General features: G+C 38.8%; 2 protein-coding genes across 3 annotated transcripts in view; both read left to right on the top strand.

Annotated features, from left to right (window-relative positions):
* Positions 1-651: 651 nt before the first annotated feature.
* ndufb11 (NADH:ubiquinone oxidoreductase subunit B11) lies at positions 652-4,524 on the top strand. Its single transcript, XM_040151917.1, has 3 exons — positions 652-897; positions 2,765-2,895; positions 4,231-4,524. The coding sequence occupies exons 1-3, from the start codon at positions 667-669 to the stop codon at positions 4,358-4,360; spliced, it is 492 nt and encodes a 163-aa protein (XP_040007851.1). The 5' UTR covers positions 652-666; the 3' UTR covers positions 4,361-4,524.
* A 4,820-nt stretch (positions 4,525-9,344) lies between these two features.
* rtel1 (regulator of telomere elongation helicase 1) overlaps positions 9,345-18,551 on the top strand; it is a 49,988-nt gene continuing 40,781 nt past the window's right edge. For both annotated transcript variants that reach the window (XM_040153415.1, XM_040153416.1), the window contains exons 1-7: positions 9,345-9,706; positions 10,201-10,399; positions 12,642-12,735; positions 14,455-14,536; positions 14,839-14,899; positions 15,008-15,083; positions 17,516-17,600. In XM_040153415.1, the coding sequence (XP_040009349.1) occupies positions 9,605-9,706; positions 10,201-10,399; positions 12,642-12,735; positions 14,455-14,536; positions 14,839-14,899; positions 15,008-15,083; positions 17,516-17,600 (699 nt within the window). In that variant the 5' untranslated portion in view covers positions 9,345-9,604. The remainder of the gene's footprint in view (positions 9,707-10,200; positions 10,400-12,641; positions 12,736-14,454; positions 14,537-14,838; positions 14,900-15,007; positions 15,084-17,515; positions 17,601-18,551) is intronic.

Raw genomic sequence — 18,551 nt, forward strand, 5'->3', positions numbered from 1 at the left:
ATCACAAGGCTTCTTCCTCTGGGGAGCCCGAATGTGTTCAGTACATTTCAGGACAGTCTACCCCTTCCTCCCCAAAATTAGGGATCATCCTCTGGGGACCATGAATATCCTCAGCAAATTTTATGGCAATTTGCCAGTCCTTCTTAAGATAATTTTGCTCTGAACCAAAGTTAAAAACATTACAGCATGATACAGTCACGAAAGAGCACATCGCACTGTCATTAATTTATAATAGAGAAGACCTTAAATATGTGTAATGCTGTCAAAACACTAGATGATTTAAAATTACACAGCTGAGACAGTTAGGTCTGTTCACACAGACTAAAAATCAGTACCTGGACTTGTGCAGTCCTCTACTGATCAACAAGGAGGACATTAAAAACCTGACTCAAGACAGGATTTTCGTTTGTAGCCTACTGTACACATATACACTATAATATGTGGACTTGATTTCACCACATGTACAACAAATTTAAATGGCACAAAGGAGGCCTTACTTAGCAAACTTAGAATACATGAATGATACAACACAGACCAGTTACTTGTATTACAGGGTTTGCAACCGCACACGTGCTGCTGTATCATCAGGTGCATTACCATCGTTTAACTTGTGGTGGCGATCATGCCGCCTTTAACCTCAAGGAAATTAAGAAGAAGAAGTGGTAAATGGTCCTGTCTCCAGTTCCGGTTCCAGGTCAACAATTTCTTTTCCAAGCAGTCGAAATGTTGACTCGACTGTCACGGTTCGGGCCCGCTTTGCCTCGGTTACTCTCTCATCCACCGTCCCGGTTCGTCTCCCAGTCAAAACCGACTGGTGCCGCTGGTTCGACCGCTGTGACGGAGCTGCACCCCGCTGCGGACAAGGCTGGACACGGTGAGGTCAGCCAGTATGTCAAGGTGAGTTCCTCTCCATGATACGGTAACGTTACGCTTTACAAACGTCTACTAACCAAACAAACGTTTGGTTTCAAATACGCAGACATACAGACAGTGGTTTCCTAGTTGACAATCAACATTTGCTGAAATACAGTTCAAAGCGGGTCTATGCATCAGCTAGGTAAAGTTAGCTAACTAAAGCTACAGACACTGGAGTGTATTCTGGTTATTGACAAGTTCAGCTTTGGTTGGTTTACAACAGTCACAGTGGTTGTGTCTGTGCTTTTTGACACTGATCAGCATAAGACTCAGAAAGCAATATTAAATATTTACTAAGGGTTGTAAATGGAAACACACAGTCTTGTCCAGGTGCTGAGGAACCTGAAACCTGCTTTTCTTAATATAACAAAAAGACTTTTTGAATGGATCAGATGACAGTGACATTACCAAACGGAGTACACACATTAAGTTAAGTACAAACATAATAGTATTCACTGTCTCCCTGTCAATATGTAGTTCAGGTACAGTTTGCAGCAGTTACAGCCTCCAGTCTGTATCAGCTGGTGCTGATGGTGCTGTCTTGTTTCTGCACTGCCATAGTGTACAGAGTGCCAATGACTTTTGTCTGCAAAACGGCATACTTTCCACTATGAGCAACTTAAACGCACATAACAATACATCTTACGCAACCAAGGCCATACAAGTTCGTTAAATGTAGATGAAACTGCATACTCTGTATGTGTACAATATCAAACTACATCACTACATCTTAGGCCTGCAACCAATGACTATTTGAATTATTGATTATTTTCTCGGTTAATTAAATGGTTGTTTGGCCTATAAAACGTCACATAACTGTGAAAAATGCCCGGTGGAGTTTCCCGAAGGCTGGGAATCAATGAATCGATTAATCGTTTCAGCTCTACTACTTCTATAAATGTATATATCAAGAAAGGAAAACAAATAGAGGTATTTCTGCTATTACTATTGCTATTATTGTTAATTAGTTCCTTTTACTTTGTCACATCAATGTCGCTGTAAATTATGTGTAGTCTGCACTCCAAGTGGTCTCTGGAACTTTGCAGAAAGTCTGCTTGAGGCCCATTATGGACTTGGTGAATTTGGAATATGGGACAGCCTTTGGCACTCTCAAGAATGGACTTGTTTGAGTCAAAGAGGGTGTAACTGCGGGAAAGTCTTTTGGATCAAGGCACTATGTTCCATCTCTGCCTTAGAAAATTGTAGCTCCTTCAAAGTATCCTCGGGGCTCTGGATGGACTGCCTCACTACTGCTTCTCTCATACAGGCACACTGCCTGCACTGTACTACTCTGAGGATATTCAGCGCATTGGAAATGTTCTTGTCTCCTTCTGTAAATGGTACTTCTCAATAAACTAGTTTGGAATATTCCTTTGTTGCGGTAAGTAGGTATTGCCGGGAAATTGACTGACTAGCTGTTGGATTTTCTAGATACAGCTGTGTATTAGATAGCACACAGATGAACTTTGTTCAAATTATGATGTCACTTCTGAGGACAAGTGACTTTGCTTTGGAGTAAAAGGGGTGACTTCTTAAGCAATAATTTCTTATTGTCTTCCATCATAGACTGGAAGGGAGGTCAGGAGGAAGCGGAGTGAAAGAGTCAGCCTATTGGAGAGCATATCTCATTTTATTATTCAATCAAGGGATTCAAATGTTGCTGTTTAAAGCACAGTTGTAATAGTTTATTTTGTCTGAGCCTGAAAAAATTTCCATGTCCCGTTTTGATCCAAGGTGACATAACCAATAAAAACTGAAGACTTAAAAACATGTCAGTGAAACCAGTTGAAGGTCTGTACTGTGTCTGATGAATCATGTATATAATTTGTTCCTCTTTGTGTTTTATCAGAATCCAGATTATCATGGCTTCTCCAGTGATCCTGTGGTGGATGAGTGGAACATGAGAGTGGGCTTCTTCTTTGGCATCTCATTGGCTCTTGTTCTCGGAGCAACATTTATCCACTACTTACCAGACCATGGGTGAGGTCCCAGTTCCTTATATTCTCATATCTGCTGTCAAATATGAGATGACAGTGGTCAAGACATCTTGTCTAATGCCATAGTGAAGGTTCTACCTAGCCATGGTTTTATCTCAAGGGACAGAGTAAAAGTCTCATGCTTTTCTTTGTGATATTTTTTGCTTTTCTTTATAAAGAAAATACTTGACTACATCACCTAACTACATATTTCAAAGCCGACTTGTATTACTTTCTTGACCAAAATAAAGTTAAAAAACATTAGTCATGTGGCGAAGATTCAGTATCATACCCAATTTATAGCAGTGAGGATAGAATAAATATTAGAAACATGAAATACAATTTGACATCAGCACAGACTGCAGCCTCCAAATTGACCTTAGATTCAAATCAACCCATCTCTAAAACAGCTCATTATTCAATCATTTTAAAACCCAAACAATCTGATGCTTGACAGTCTCTTAGACCGCACTCACTTTACTAGACAGAAACAAGGGTTGCTATTTCTTGAGACAAATTTAATAAGAGATCCAGTTTCACATTAGCAAAACAATATAGGTGTGCCAGTTAAACAAATATAAGGCAGAGTTATCCACTTGTTGGGGCTTAACAATTCAAACACACATTTTCATTCAATTACTGCTTAAATCTGCTCATTGAGGAGAGCTTTGGTAGCTGAATGGTCACAGCGTATGCTGCACCCACAGCGTCCATGTTTTGAGTCCAGCCTGTTGCATGTCATACCCCTCTCTCCTCCCTTGTGGCCTGCCTTCCACTTTACTATCAAAGGCAAAAAATAATCTTAAAAAACAAATAAACAACTGAAGGATCAATGACTGTATAATGTGAAAGGTGTCACTCATTACCCCATTTCTGTTCTGTTGCTGCTGCCCCTTTTGTGGGCACAAAAAGAAAAAGGGAATCTTTTGGGACTTCATGGGCTCCATACTGCTCATCTTAGTTTTTTTTACTTTGATTGTTGTTTGTTTATTCATGAATATCTGATTTTATAGAGAAATACTTTTATATTTCTTTTATTTATATTTGAAGGCAAGTTTCGAGGGACTTGGTGACCCCTTGATCAGCAAGTGTGATTGGCTGGCCAGCAAATGATTTGGCTGGACATACAAATTAGGGAGAATTACATGTTCTGAAAGTTTTTGTGGTCTATTATTAATGTTAAGTATTAAATGTTTATTTTGCTGTCTTTCTCTCTGACTCCTTCTCTCTCTCCTACTCTGTCTTCTCTCGTGTGTGTGTGTGTGTTTTTGTTTTTGTGTTTTTGTGTTTGTGTTTTTGCGTTTGTGTTTTTGTGTTTGCGTTCGTGTTCGTGTTCCAGTATGCGGCAGTGGGCCAGGAGGGAGGCGGAGCATATGATCCAGCAGAGAGAGAAGGAGGGTCTTCCTCTCATAGAGGAAAGCTACTACGACCCAAACAAGATTGTTCTGCCCTCAGCTGCACAGGAATAGGATGTCCAACATCCACTTACTGTAGTTCATGATTATTATATTCCACTGTAATAGAATAACATATGTACTTGTTGGATTGTGTAACTGTTATGTGTGGACAATGACTCCTTGAAACAGAAATTTGATTGTCTCCTAATCATTAAATAAAAGGAAATCTGCAGTGACATTTTTTTGGACCCTTTTGATGCCAACTTTCTGTGTTTGACAGTTCCCAGTGCTCAGAGCTACAGACACATTTTGATCAGTACCAAAAAAGAACTGAGGTTTGATACCCAGCCCTACAAATAACTAACAGTCAAATTTCTTATCGATCCCACTCATTGTTTAACATTCATGATGTTCAATTCAATTTTATTTATATAGTGCCAAATCATAACAGAAATTATCTCAGGGCACTTTTCATATAGAGCAGGTCTAGACCATACTCTTCATAGTTATTTTTACAGAGTCCCAACATTCCCCCATGTGCAAGCGCGTGGGGACAGTGGCAATTAAAAACTGCCTTTTAACAGGTAGAAACCTTGAACAGAACCCAGATCACGGAGGGCTGCCGTCTGCCCTGACTGGCTGGGTTGAGAGAGGGAGAGAGAAGTTCCACATAAAGATGTATGATAACAATAATGAGACTAATTATAAAACTAATTATAATAGGGTGAGTAATAATACTAATAAAACTAAATATAATAATAGTAATGATATTCATAATAACCGAAGCAGTGGGTGTTGAGCAGGATCATGGTGGTTTGCAGTCACAGATCCAGAGGAGGAGAGAGGAGCTCGGTGCATCATGGGAAGTCCCCTGGCAGTCTAGGCCTATAGCAACATAACTAGGAGATTGGTTCAAGACAAGCCTGAGCCAACCCTAACTATAAGCTTTATCAAAACGGAAGGTTTTAAGCCTACTCTTAAACGTGGAGAGGGTGTCTGCCTGGACCCGAACTGGAAGATGGTTCCACAGTAGAGGAGCCCGATAACTGAAGGCTCTGCCTCCTATTCTACTTTTGGAGAGTCTAGGAACCACAAGCAAGCCTGTGTTCTGGGAGCGCAGTGTTCTACTGGGGTAATAGGGTACTATGAGTTCTTTCAGATATGATGGTGCCTGACCATTGAGGACTTTGTAGGTGAGGAGGAAGATTTTAAATTTATTCTGGATTTTATAGGGAGCCAATGCCGAGAAGCTAACAAAGGATAAATATGATCTCTTGTCCTAGTTCCTGTCAGTACTCGTGCTGCAGCATTCTGGATCAGCTGGAGAGTATTAAAAGATTTATCGGGACAGCCTGATAATAAGGAATTACGATAATCTAGCCTAGAAGTAACAAAAGCATGGACTAGTTTTTCTGAGTCTTTTTGAGAAAGGATGTGCCTGAATTTTGCAATGTATGTAGGCGAAAAAAGGCAGTCCTTAAAGTTTGTTTTATGTGGGAGTTAAAGGACATATCCTGATCAAAGATAACTCAGAGATCCCTAACAGTGGTGCTGGAGGCCAGGGCAAAGCCATCCAGAGTAACTTTATCATTCGATAATGTGTTTCTGTGGTGTTTGGGGCCAAGTACAATAACTTCAGTTTTGTCTGAGTTCAACAGCAGAAAGTTGCTGGTCATCCACGTCTTTATGTCCTTAAGGCATGCTTGAAGTTTAGCTAACTGATTGGTTTCATTGAGCTTCATTGACAAGTACAACTTGGTATCATCAGCATAGCAATGGAAGTTTATGGAGTGTTTCCTAATAATGTTGCCTAAAGGAAGCATATATAAGGTGAATAGAACTGGTCCAGGCACAGAACCTTGTGGAATTCCATGACTAACTTTTGAATATATAGAGGATTTATCATTAACGTGCACAAACTGAAATCGATCTCATAAATAGGATTTAAACCAGTTTAGAGCGATTCCTTTAATCCCAATCAAATGTTCCAGTCTCTGTAATAGGATATGATGGTCAGTGGTATCAAATGCAGCACTAAGGTCTAACAAGACAAGTATAGAGACAAGTCCTTTGTCTGATGCAGTTAGAAGGTCATTTGTAACTTTCTCCAGTGCTGACTGTGCTGTGATGCACTCTAAATCCTGACTAAAAATCCTCAAATAAACTATTATCATAGTAAAAAGTCACACAACTCTTTGGCGACAGATTTTTCTCAAGGAGCTCAGAGAGAAAGGGAAGGTTAGATATGGGTCTATAGTTGGTTAAAACATCTGGATCAAGAGTAAAAGAGGTTTAATTACAGCTATTTTAAAGGACTATGGCACAAAGCCTGTTAATAAAGACAGATTGATTATATCTAGTAAAGAGGCGCTAACTAAGGGTAAAACTTCCTTAAGCAGCCTAGTTGGGAAGGGGTCTAAGAGAGAGGTTGGTGGTTTAGATGAAGACATTATATAAGTTAGTTGGCGAAGGTCGATGAGAGAAAAACTGTCTAAATATATATCAGGTTTTACAGCTGTTTCTAAGGTTCCTGGGTTTGAAGATAAATCGTTGCCTGTTTTGGGCAGGAGGTGGTGAATTTTGTCTCTAATAGTTAGAATTTTATCATTAAAGAAGCTCATGAAATCGTCACTACTGAGAACTATAAGAATAAATGGATCAGTAGAGCTATGACTCTCTGTCAGCCTGGCTACATTGCTGAAACGAAAGTTGTTTCTATTTTTTTCTTTTAAAGATGAGTATTAGGCTGCTCTGGCATTACAGAGGGCCTTCCTATATGTTTTAAGACTATCATGCCAGGCTAAGTGGGATTCTTCAGTTTGGCAGAATGCCATATCCTTTCAAGTTTTCATGTAGTTTCCTTTAGTATATGCGGGTGTGAGAGTTAAACCATGGAGCTAACCTCCTTTGTTTTATTATCTTCTTCTTTTTTAGAGGGGCTATAGAGTCAAGTGTCATTCTCATTGAGCCTACCGCACTATCAACAAGATGGTCAATTTAGGAGGGACTAAAGTTAGCATAGGAAGTGCGATGGAATCACTTCCTTAAATTTAGCTAGAGCACTATCAGATAGACATCTAGCAAAGACATTTTGACCTAATGGTGTGTTGTTCAGTAATAGGAATTCAATTCAAAGTTTCCAAACAATGGTCCGATAAAAGAAGATTCTGTGGAAAGACTATAAAATTTTCCATTTCTATGCCATAAGTCAGAACAAGGTCCAGGGTGTGGTTAAAACAGTGAGATGGTTTATTTACACCCTGAGCGAAGACAATTGAGTCTAATAATGAGAGAAACGCAGTGCTAAGGCTATCATTATCAACGTCCACATGAATATTGAAATCACCTATTAAAATTACTTAATCTGCACTAAGGACTAAACTTGATAAAAACTCTGAGAATTCAGACAAAAATTCAGAGTATGGTTCCACTAATAAATATTAAGCAATGATAAATAAGTGACACACTGATACCCTAACTCTTCTGAATGTGAAATCCAACCTAATAATATAATTTTCAGAAATGTGATTTTGCTCTGTCACATGTCCAAGTCCAAGAAGCCAGTACTGTAAAGAATTCTGATCAATTGATTTGTAAAATGCATTAATTAAGCAATAAATTATAATTAACCACTAAGAAACCTTGCAATTATTACAGTGGTACAATATTAACACTGTCAATCCAGTAGAATAAAAGAGGAGGGGAAGTAAATACATGAGCCTGAATGGAAAAATGGACATTAAACACAACCCATACCATGTTTCATATATACTGTGTCTAAATCATGTTACCATTTGCAGTCACAGGATACTTGAACCTTCAGAGGATTATAATATCACTGTGTGTTTTTCTGTTCAGGTATTCTCTGTGTGAACCTAAAGGAAGTGTCTGTGTAAGAGCTTTTGGGGCCTGTTGGCCTTTTTGCAAAGTTGATTAATCCATCCTTGCCACAGTGAAACACAGTTGAAGTAAGGATTGGTTTAAACAGCTAGCAAAAATTATACATTTTGAAGTGAAGAAATCTTCACAAACTGACTTCAGTTAATCATCTATAAAATGAAAATAATTGCACAAGTATTCTTTTTATATTACTATGCTGACCTACAAAGCCAAAACACACTCATATTAAGCACATATTTGGTCAAAATTGAGTTAAGACCAGAATCTGACTTTTTTGTTACTCCTAAGTTACTCCTAAATAAACAAATCCACAGCTTTGCCCCAGAAAGACAGCTTAAACAAGAGAGCTAGCTTTGATCAAATGTAGTTTTTCCCCAAGGCCTTCTCAAATAAAACATATCTGATTTGATGAACAGACATCTTGGTAATAAAGTTTGTTATCCTACGCAACTAATGGGACAGACGCTAAATATCAGAATTAATTATAAAAAACAGTTAAACCATGGCTCCTAACCTCCTAGGGGGGCCCACACTGTACATGGCAGTTTCATTATTTACCCAGGCACCCAGACTCCGACCAGTGCTCTAGACCTGAAAGGATCAGTTGATAAATCAGCTAATCGACTGACAGAAAATTAATTTGCAACAATTGTTAAAGAGAATAATTGTAAGATGTAATGATAATGAAAGCAGTTGTTTGCTGCAGCCTTACAGAACTTCTATGTAGGGGTTAAAGTGGGCCGACACGAACTGGAGCGGTGTCCCATTAATAGGTAAATTAATCTGATTGACAGTTTCATACATATTATTCTCCAGTGGAAATAATGTGATTTCGTGTGGTTAAGCTGCTTTAAAGTGCATAAAATGAAGGTGTTACAGCCTTTCTATCTGCTACATGGGCTGTTGGCTAGAGTGAAAGTTGTAAAACACTTTTTTCTCATATGCACTATTTCTGCACTAACTGCTCTTTGCCATTGTGTGGCAGTGTGCGTATAATCTGCGGGTGTTTTATAAATGTTATACCTTTTCCATCACTTTCACCACCACTTATCTGCATTTTAGAGCGTTAGAGACGGCCAACAGAAGCCCACCCTCTGCAGTCACGCTGGTATTTACGCTTGATGTGTTCACTATTCCGTGTGCACATGAACGCAGCAGATGTACGTCATCCTGTGCATGAGCACGGGGCTGGAAGTGGAAAGCTGGCGCCAAACGCAGACATGTTGAAAGTAGTTCTGAATCTGCTGTAACTACTGTTCACTGCGGCTAAAGCAGTCTGTATTAAATGTTAACTTTACCGCTGTTCACCCATTCAAAGTGTCTGACAGTGGAATCGGAGCTAAGAGGAATTTTCTCCAGTGTGCATTTTTAACACCGCGCTAGTTAATGTTGCTAACTTGAGTTAGCGGAAACATAATGCCTTCACTGAGTCTGCATGGAGTGACGGTGAATTTCCCTTTTCCTCCATATGACTGTCAGAAAGACTACATGGTCAAAGTGATTGAATGTCTTCAGAAGGTAAGTAGTTAGTTAACGTTACTAATGAAAACAAACTGCAACAAAACCGTAACACGGTAGCCAACTGAGCTGCCATAGGTTATCAGTTTTTGTAATGTTTCATACCTGAACAGTCAGTATACAGTTATTAAAAAAACTTAATTCTTCTCTATCAGAAAACAGCGCCCCATCATCTTTTACAGTCCACTGTGTGATAGACGTTCGATGATGTGTGTAAACCTCAGTGTTTACTACCATAATGATTTTCCACCAAATCACACTTCAAAACACAAGAGCTGCTTGACCTATATGCGAGGCTTGGGATTTTATATTAATAACAGCTGCTTGGTGGATCATCAGATACTGAAAGGAGCGGAATAATGAATTTGAGAAAAATCATATTCCTCATTCTGTCACGAGTAAACATCTGCTGATTATACAGAAAACATCACAGAGTTCGGCAGAAGCTCCCTCCAAAGATGCAAACAGTGTACATGTCTGCCTGTCTGTTCCAGAAGGTGAATGGGGTTCTTGAGAGTCCAACGGGCACTGGTAAAACCCTGTGCCTGCTGTGTGCCACCTTGGCCTGGAGGGAGCACTTCAAGGACACCATTTCTGCCCGCAAGATAGCAGAGAGGCTGGGCAGGGAGGAGATGTTCCCAAACACACCACTGTCATCCTGGGGAACAGCTGCTACAGAGGGTGACACACCAAGTATGTTCATATCATATCACCAGACGGCTCGGTGCAATTTAAGGTGTTTGAGTGGCTTTGTTCTGCAGGACACTGTATTAGGTTAAAACTAGAGCGTGACCCATACAAGATTTTTAAGGCTGATGCTGATATCAACATTTGAAGGTTTAAAAATATCTTTTAGCCATGTATTGGCTGAATTTTTTATTTATTTAGTTTTTAACAGAATACATAACAAAGATTTTTGATAAGGATCCCCTATATTTATAAATGAGGGGGGCATAAGGAGTGTCTGAATCAGCTTTCAGCGTCATTTACTTCTCTGAATGTACACACTCTTATATCTAGTGTTTTTCTACTCAGCTTTAAACTTTTGAGAAAAACTACTGGTATGATACCTTTTAGTGAAAATCCGATATTCAGATATGTTTCCAATGCACCAGCTGCAATGGTACTGACATGGAGTTTCAAATTCATTTACCATTACGTCATTTAGCTAGAATGAGTATAATGCTATACAGTAATGGCTCTGTCTTCCACTGACAAGCAATGGCATTAGCTAGTTTTGTGGCTACAATTTAGCAACAATGTTTTATGACGAGGGAGAAAATGATCAGGCTGTTGTACATTTACTCGCTAGAACTGCTTCACTGACTGTTTCACAAATAAAGGTAAAATCAAGTTTGTCAAAACACTATAGCCTGCATGGCTGACAGACAGCTGTCAGGTTTATTTAGGTTATACTAAAGGAGAAGCGAGGGGGCATGGTTTATTATAATTCAAGTAATGTATTACATGTGAAAATGAGCGCCTTACCATGAAAACACAGATTAACAACCACTGACTCCGTTCTGCTCTGCAGCAGTCAGTTGAGTTGTGGGATTAGAGTGTTGCCAACAAGGGAGTTGCATTGCTCTCATGTGGACAAACTACATAATATCAACGCTGGTAATAAAATAGCTCAAACACCAATCTTTGGCTTTCTATTACTTTAATTTCCTTTTACTTATCAGCCGTCATAAACGTCAGTACTGATTTATTTGCAGTTATCTTAAATTGGCCAGTAAAATTGGTCTGCTGATGTATCAGTCTGGCCATCACCTGACACCCTCAGCGCACAGTAATATCAACTCTAAGTGCAAATGACACATACAGAGAGCGGATGCTAGTACCAGCTAGTACAACAGCACTGCATAAATACTACCTGTGAAGATAAAATTTATTTTACAGAGACTGTCTGGGAGGTGTTCTTCAAAGGTCATTGTTTTCTGAGCACTTAACTGTATAATGCAATACAGTACAACAATACTTAAAACTATAGTGTCTCTCAGACCTGCAGCTCGTTACATAAATGTTCTACCCATTCAACATGTCAGTCTCATGTCTGAGTAAGCACCCTAGTCACAACTGTGATGTTGCAGCTCCTCAGTCTGAAAGAAATGTAAAATCTATTTTACATTAGATTTTTAAGTTATTTTACTTATTTTAATTTAAGTTTAATTTGAATTTAATTTGAATGTATAATTGAATTTGATTTAATAGTCTCTCACAAAGGTAATAAAATCAGTTTAACAAACCAGGAAACACTGAAAGTGAGCCCTTTTGAAGTTGTTGAGACAATTCCTCTCCTGTCAGATCAGCCTATAGAAATAATTTTCTCCCTACATGGTGCAGGGGACGAAGTTTTTAAAAAAACAAAAACAGAAACCTCCGACTACAGTAATATTCTGACCAGCAACTCCCTCTCTGTATTTTCAGTTTCATATTAGGCAGAAGAATTATTATTTGAGTTGTCAGTGGCAAAATAGGTTTTGATATCCATCCGACTCACTGCTGCACCAGGTACCAAATATATCCAGTTATTTTAAACAATCTGTCTGCAAATGTTGATACGCTGTCATGTCTGAGTAAAGCAATAATGAACATCTGTGTAACAGACACCTGTTTCTGGCAAAAACATGTTTCAGAAATGTGAAGCCAGTGATGTTACATCATCCCAAGTCATTTTTGAATTCCATAATAAATCGGAGTGTATGCTTAAAAATCAAATGAAGCAGCTGGTCTGTAGGAGATGCAGTTAAATGGAAAAGTCAATAACCATGTATCAGCCTATCCCTGTTTCATAGGAACGGAATTGGTTATTCTCTTATACTCTTTGGAGAGAAACAGTAACTGACCAACTACAACATTGCTTCAATATTTTAAATGACATCTAACTGTATGAAATATAATGTAAGTATTGTGTGTTCTCATTGTCTTCCAGCCTACTATACTGATGTCCCAAAGATCATATATGCATCCAGGACACACTCTCAGCTTGCACAGGTTATCAGTGAGTTAAAGAACACTTCATACAGGTAAATAATTGTATCTAATCAGTAGGAGATGTTAGAAATATTCTTCTATGTATGATGAATACTGATGTGTATGGCAGATGGGATCACACATGTTTCTCATGGAATTTTACTGTTGTCAGCGTCAGATCGGATAACGTCAGAAAATTTGAGACATTTAAAAATTGAAAATCAGGATACCAATACTGCTGTTATTTGGATGTTCTAGTGATCTTTAAAAACCTTTTAAAATGTCAGACATTAACATACAGTCTTTAAAGTGTTTCTGCAGATTCTGCTAAATATTCAAAGGCCTTTTCTCAGTGCAGTATATTTCTCTGATCTCGTCACAGATAAGCTGAGCTCTCTGTATGATGTCTTTTCTGGTAAATACATACAGCTCCGGAAAAAATTAAGAGACCACTGCAAAATTATCAGTTTCTCTGATTTTACTATTTATAGGTATGTGTTTGAGTAAAATGACCATTTTTGTTTTATTCTATAAACTACTGACAACATTTCTCCCAAATTCCAAATAAAAATATTGTTATTTGCAGAAAATGACAAATGGTCAAAATAACAAAAAAGATGCAGTGTTTTCAGACCTCAAATAATGCAAAGAAAACAAGTTCATATTCATTTTAAACAACACAATACTAATGTTTTAACTAAGGAAGCGTTCAGAAATCAATATTTGGAGGAATAAGCCTGATTTTCAATCACAGCTTTCATGCGTCTTGGCATGCTCTCCACCAATCTAGAATAACCTTGTACGTGGCTTGATTCATGAGTCCTTCGCAAAGACGCATCTGCCCGATTCCAGCCTTGCTGAAGCACCCCCAGATCATCACCGATCCTCCACCAGATTTCACAGTGGGTGCGAGAAACTGTGGCTTGTAGGCCTCTCCAGGTCTCCATCGAACCATTAGACGACCAGGTGTTGGGCAAAGCTGAAAATTGGACTCATCAGAGAAGATGACCTTACTCCAGTCCTCTATGGTCCAATCCTCATGGTCTTTTGCAAACCACAGCCTGGCTCTTCTTTGCTTCTCATGATAAGGGGCTTTTTTTCTAGCTTAACAAGACTTGAGCCCTGCTCCTAGGAGCCTGTTTCCAACCGTTCTCGCCGTGCACTTCGCCCCAGCTGCCATTTGTTTTTGTAGGTCACTTGATGTCATCTTACGGTTGCTGAGTGACATTCGAATGAGTTGACGGTCCTCCTGGTCAGTGATTTTCGCCCTCTGCCGGTCTGTAGCTTTGTTGTCCCCAATGTCTGCTGCTTGACCTTGTCCTTATGAACCGACGTCTTAGAAATTTTAAGGATGAAAGCAAGCTGATGCTCACTGTATCCCTCTGCCAGTAAAGCCAGAATTGAACCCTTCTTTTCCCAACTCAAAACTTTTCTTTTGGCATGGTCAATAGTTATATTTTGATTCCAATTACTTTTGAGGTACTACTAGCACTGTTTTTGCCATCCAGCTGGTCCTATTGCAAGAGGATAGTGATGACCACAGCAGTGGTTTTTATACTTTTCCTCGTTAAATAAGATTTGGTTCAGGTGATCACATAATCAGTACCTCATTAAGTAGAATGAGGTGTGCTTGTGTTTGGAATTCAACAGACACTGGAATGGAAGGGCTGTTATTACATGTAGAGATGCTGATTTCAGAAAAATTTGCAGTGGTCTCTTAATTTTTTCCAGAGCTGTATATCAATGTAGCCCTTATGTCTCTGGTGATTCAGGCCAAAGGTGTGTGTGCTGGGGTCAAGAGAACAACTGTGTATCAACCAGGAAGTGATGCGTCAGGAGAGCAACCACGTCAAGGTAAGCAAACTACACTGTTGCTTTGTTCATACTGTAAATTCTCAGGAGAATGTTTCTGTTCCCATGTCAGATGAATTGTCTAACAAATGCAGATACACCCCTAGGAAGTAGTTGGGGTCTGTAACAAAATCACACAGTCCATACTGGGTGAGTTATGTGTTGCTACTTCTCATTAAAGAAGCAGCAGATAAGACAAAAAAAGTTGTAGTTCTGGTGCTGGAGATGGAAAGATGGTACTGAACCAGTGTTCACAGATTTCAATATAATTTGCCGTGGATTCCATGGAATCACCTGTTTTTCAGGTCCATATGTGCAGAGGAAAAGTTTCCACCAGGTCATGTGTCTACTACAATAATGTTGAAGGTAATGGTTCAACACTTGGAAGAGCTACATACAGTACTTATCAATGACTTTTAAAAGGGTAGTGCAAAATGAGTCTATTTAGCAAAAGTTTTATGTTTTCTTCTTTAGAGAAGAGCACTGACAGAGACTTGGTGAACTCTATCCTTGACGTGGAAGACCTAGTCAAATTCGGCAACAAACAGAGGTGGGATTTATGTATTCATTTTCACCTTCTTGTCTGTTATATTAGCAGATTTCTGTTCTGCTTCATTTTAAGTCTGGTGAGAGAGCTGCTGTTTGCCAAATAGTTAAGTGTGGAGTGTAGGGCTACAGGTAATGATTATTTTCATTATTGCTTAATGCGACGATTATGTTCTCAACCAGTTGTCAGAAAATACTTCAAGTGTAACAGTTCTTCACAATCACAGTTTCCGAAAGCAAATGATAACGACATCATTAAATCCCTTGTTTTATCCAACCAACACCCTAAAACCCAAAGATATTCAGTTTATCACATAAGATAAAGAAAAGCAGCAAAGCTTCAAAGCTGAGGAGCAGGAACCAGAAAATATTTGTCATTTTTGCATGAAAAATTACTGAACCAATTATTGATTATCACAATAGTTGCTGACAAATTTTCTGTCATTTGACTAATTGATTATAAGACCAAATGTTTCAGCCCTAGTGGAATGGCAACACAAAGTGAAAGCAGGAGAGCAGCTCTTATTCTTAAAACAGTACTCCTAGATCTGTTTTATAGAGCCCGACCGGCTGATAGTGGTTTATAACCGATTTATCAATGTTGGCACTAATGTTGGCCTCTAAGTTATATTTGCAAGAATTAGAGATGTGTTGACATGACAGGTTTATTTTTACACAGTGAAATGTCATGCTAAGTACATGTGTCAGTGTCATGATTCTTTAATAACCAAACTAAGGGACCTTAATCCAAAATGTTTGTTTTAAAAGAAGAAAAAAAAAAACCTAATATGAACCCTATGACGTTATCAGATTTTTTTTAAACTCTCAAAAATCCAGTACCAATTGGGCTATACATGTGTACACAAACTGCATTTTAAAGAGGTGATCATTCTCTGGAAGGAAAAAAAGAATATATTTTGAAATGTAACAGAAAAGCCCTTTAACCTGAGAGGGTGGGAAGCTGTACATGTTTGCCTGACAGCTGAGCCACTGAGTTACCGCAGTGCATTAACCACTAACAATATTGTCAATACAGACACTTTGTTTGTGTTGGTATTGAAAGGAAACCTGAAAAAAAGTATGTGTATTTGTGTAAAGACCTGTTCATGGTCAGGCTTTGGAAACCAGACCAGACCACCAAACCAAACCAGAAAATTAAAAAAAAAAAAAAAGATAATTAATTGCCACTTTTAGTTCCATAGCTAACTATTTAATTAGCTGTCTTACCGGTAATATGAGATGCAAAAATCATCATGGCAATCACCTTTCACACCCTAGCAACCACCTAGCAATACCCCATCAATCACCCCAGATACCTTTGTAGTCATCTAGCATATCCCTAGCTACCAGCAACGACACATGAGCTATGGCAGCAACCTAAACACTGTAGCAATCATTTAGCAAACCTTATTAACCTCTGTGAATGACTTAGTAACCACTCCACAAACACACAAACGACTTAGTTCTGAATTGGAGCTGGTTCTAAATTATTAAGAACCTGGGATATTTTTAAGGTGTTTTTCGTTCGTTTGTTTGTTTTTTAGTCAACTCTTGAAGAAACCAGAGAATGACATGACCAGATCAGTAAAAATGATTTTGGTGTCATTTGTGGTCATGGGTGCAGCCCTGTCTTTCTCTCCTCTGCACTTTGTGTTGGTGTTTGTCCAAGGGTAGGGCTGAGTTCCTCCACACACAGAGTGGACAGCAGAGCAGAGGCCAATGAGGAGAGGATGAACCCTTGTGAAGGGACAGATACTTTTTGAGTTAATGACAACTACAGTATGATTGGTACTGTAAGTGCAGTAGAAAGCCAATGAAACCTATCAAAACATGTGTTCAACAAACATAAACATGCAAAAAAGCCGTTTCAATTGTTTTGTCCACCGTCTCCCATTCAATGCTCGTATGTCTTAGCCATAGCACATTCATTAGGCTAATAGGTAATGGTTATGAACAAGCTTCAACCAAAGCTGACTGTATTTAGCTGAACTGTTTAACCTAATTAGCCACATATCTTAAAATTGAGCGAATTCGTGTAGACTTTCAGCTGAGACAGCAGCCCCTCCTCCCTCTGCCAGCAGTACATGCCAGGCAGTGACTCCCCATCAGCAGTAAGAAAAAGGACAGAGGACAGGATGAATGAATGATAGTGACTGATTTCTATGTTTTCCATTCTTTTAAACTTCACTCAATGTTTTGATATCAGGAATGTTATTTTTTATTTTTTTTATATTTAGATTTTACATTTATTCCCTATGAGATTTTGAGTTAATATAGTGACTTTGCTGCTAGAAATATTACTGTTGCTGCTCTAGACACAATATCTTGGTATTATGTCCTTTGTGCTGCAGGTTTCTTTTAAAGACCAGTTTCCCTTCAAGGATAATAAGATTAATCTTTTTTAATCTTGTCCTTTTTTCAAAATATTTTCTTCAGGGTCTGTCCTTACTACCTTTCCCGTTCCTTGAAGCAGCAAGCAGATGTCATTTTTATGCCGTACAACTACCTGCTGGATCCAAAGGTGAGCTGACTCAAAAAAACAAACATTTTCTCAGTTACATCTGTTGGTACCTCAGTTATTCAATGCCTCTCCATGTTTACTTCTTTTGGGAAGGGGACATTTTGGAGCATAGTGAATTTATTTCAACAATGAGTTGATTTTCTTAAGAGGGTCGAGAAAATTTGTACAAATCTTTCATGTTCAGTTCAACTTTGATACACAAAGCTCCGCTGATAACCAAAAAAGTCCAAAACAGAGGAAGCTGTCATAGCCTATTAGCTCTATGGCACCTTCCACTTTTATATAACCCTGCTCTCCTGGAGTATAAACTGTTCCACGAAAGAGGCATGGTTCATACACAGTTAGGAGATGGATGTCCATGGTACAAATATAGTATGTATCTTGAATAAGCTATGTTACAGTAACTTATTGTCTAGATAGTGACCAGGCTAAGTATCAGTGACAATCATTTCTAATTAGACCACCTTTTTAGCACCACCTTTTTTACAAGGATAACGAATTAACTTTACTCTAAGTGTCCCAAACTGGAACTTGTAGTGCTATCTATCAGCACTAAACCGCAAGAATTAGAAGGGTTTGCTTAAAAATGCTTTGTATTGCATTATACACTCAGGGAGCACTTTATTAGGAAATCCATATTAATACTGGGTAGAGCCTTCCTTTGCTCTCAAACAGCCTCAGTTCTTCGTGTCATGGATCCACAAGATGTTGAGACTGTGGTCCATGTTAACATGATTGCATCAAATCATTACTGCAGATTTGTCAGCTGCACATTCATGCTGCCAATCTCCCTTTCTACCGCATCCCAGAGGTGTTCTACCGGATTCCGATCTGGTGACTGGGGAGGCCGCTGAAATTCACTGAACTCACTGTCATGTTCATGAAACCAGTTTGAGACGACTTTTGCTTTGTGACATGAAGCATTATCATGCTGAAAGTAGCATTACAAGG

This window comes from Xiphias gladius, chromosome 18 (genome assembly GCF_016859285.1).
Source record: "Xiphias gladius isolate SHS-SW01 ecotype Sanya breed wild chromosome 18, ASM1685928v1, whole genome shotgun sequence".
NCBI lineage: Eukaryota > Metazoa > Chordata > Actinopteri > Istiophoriformes > Xiphiidae > Xiphias > Xiphias gladius.

Excerpts from the sequence above, each read along its gene's own strand:
- ndufb11 (XM_040151917.1), top strand. The coding sequence starts at position 667 with ATGGTCCTGTCTCCAGTTCCGGTTCCAGGTCAACAATTTCTTTTCCAA. Across the intron at positions 898-2,764 it reads AGGTCAGCCAGTATGTCAAG|AATCCAGATTATCATGGCTT; the intron begins GTGAGTTCCTCT and ends GTGTTTTATCAG. Across the intron at positions 2,896-4,230 it reads CACTACTTACCAGACCATGG|TATGCGGCAGTGGGCCAGGA; the intron begins GTGAGGTCCCAG and ends TTCGTGTTCCAG.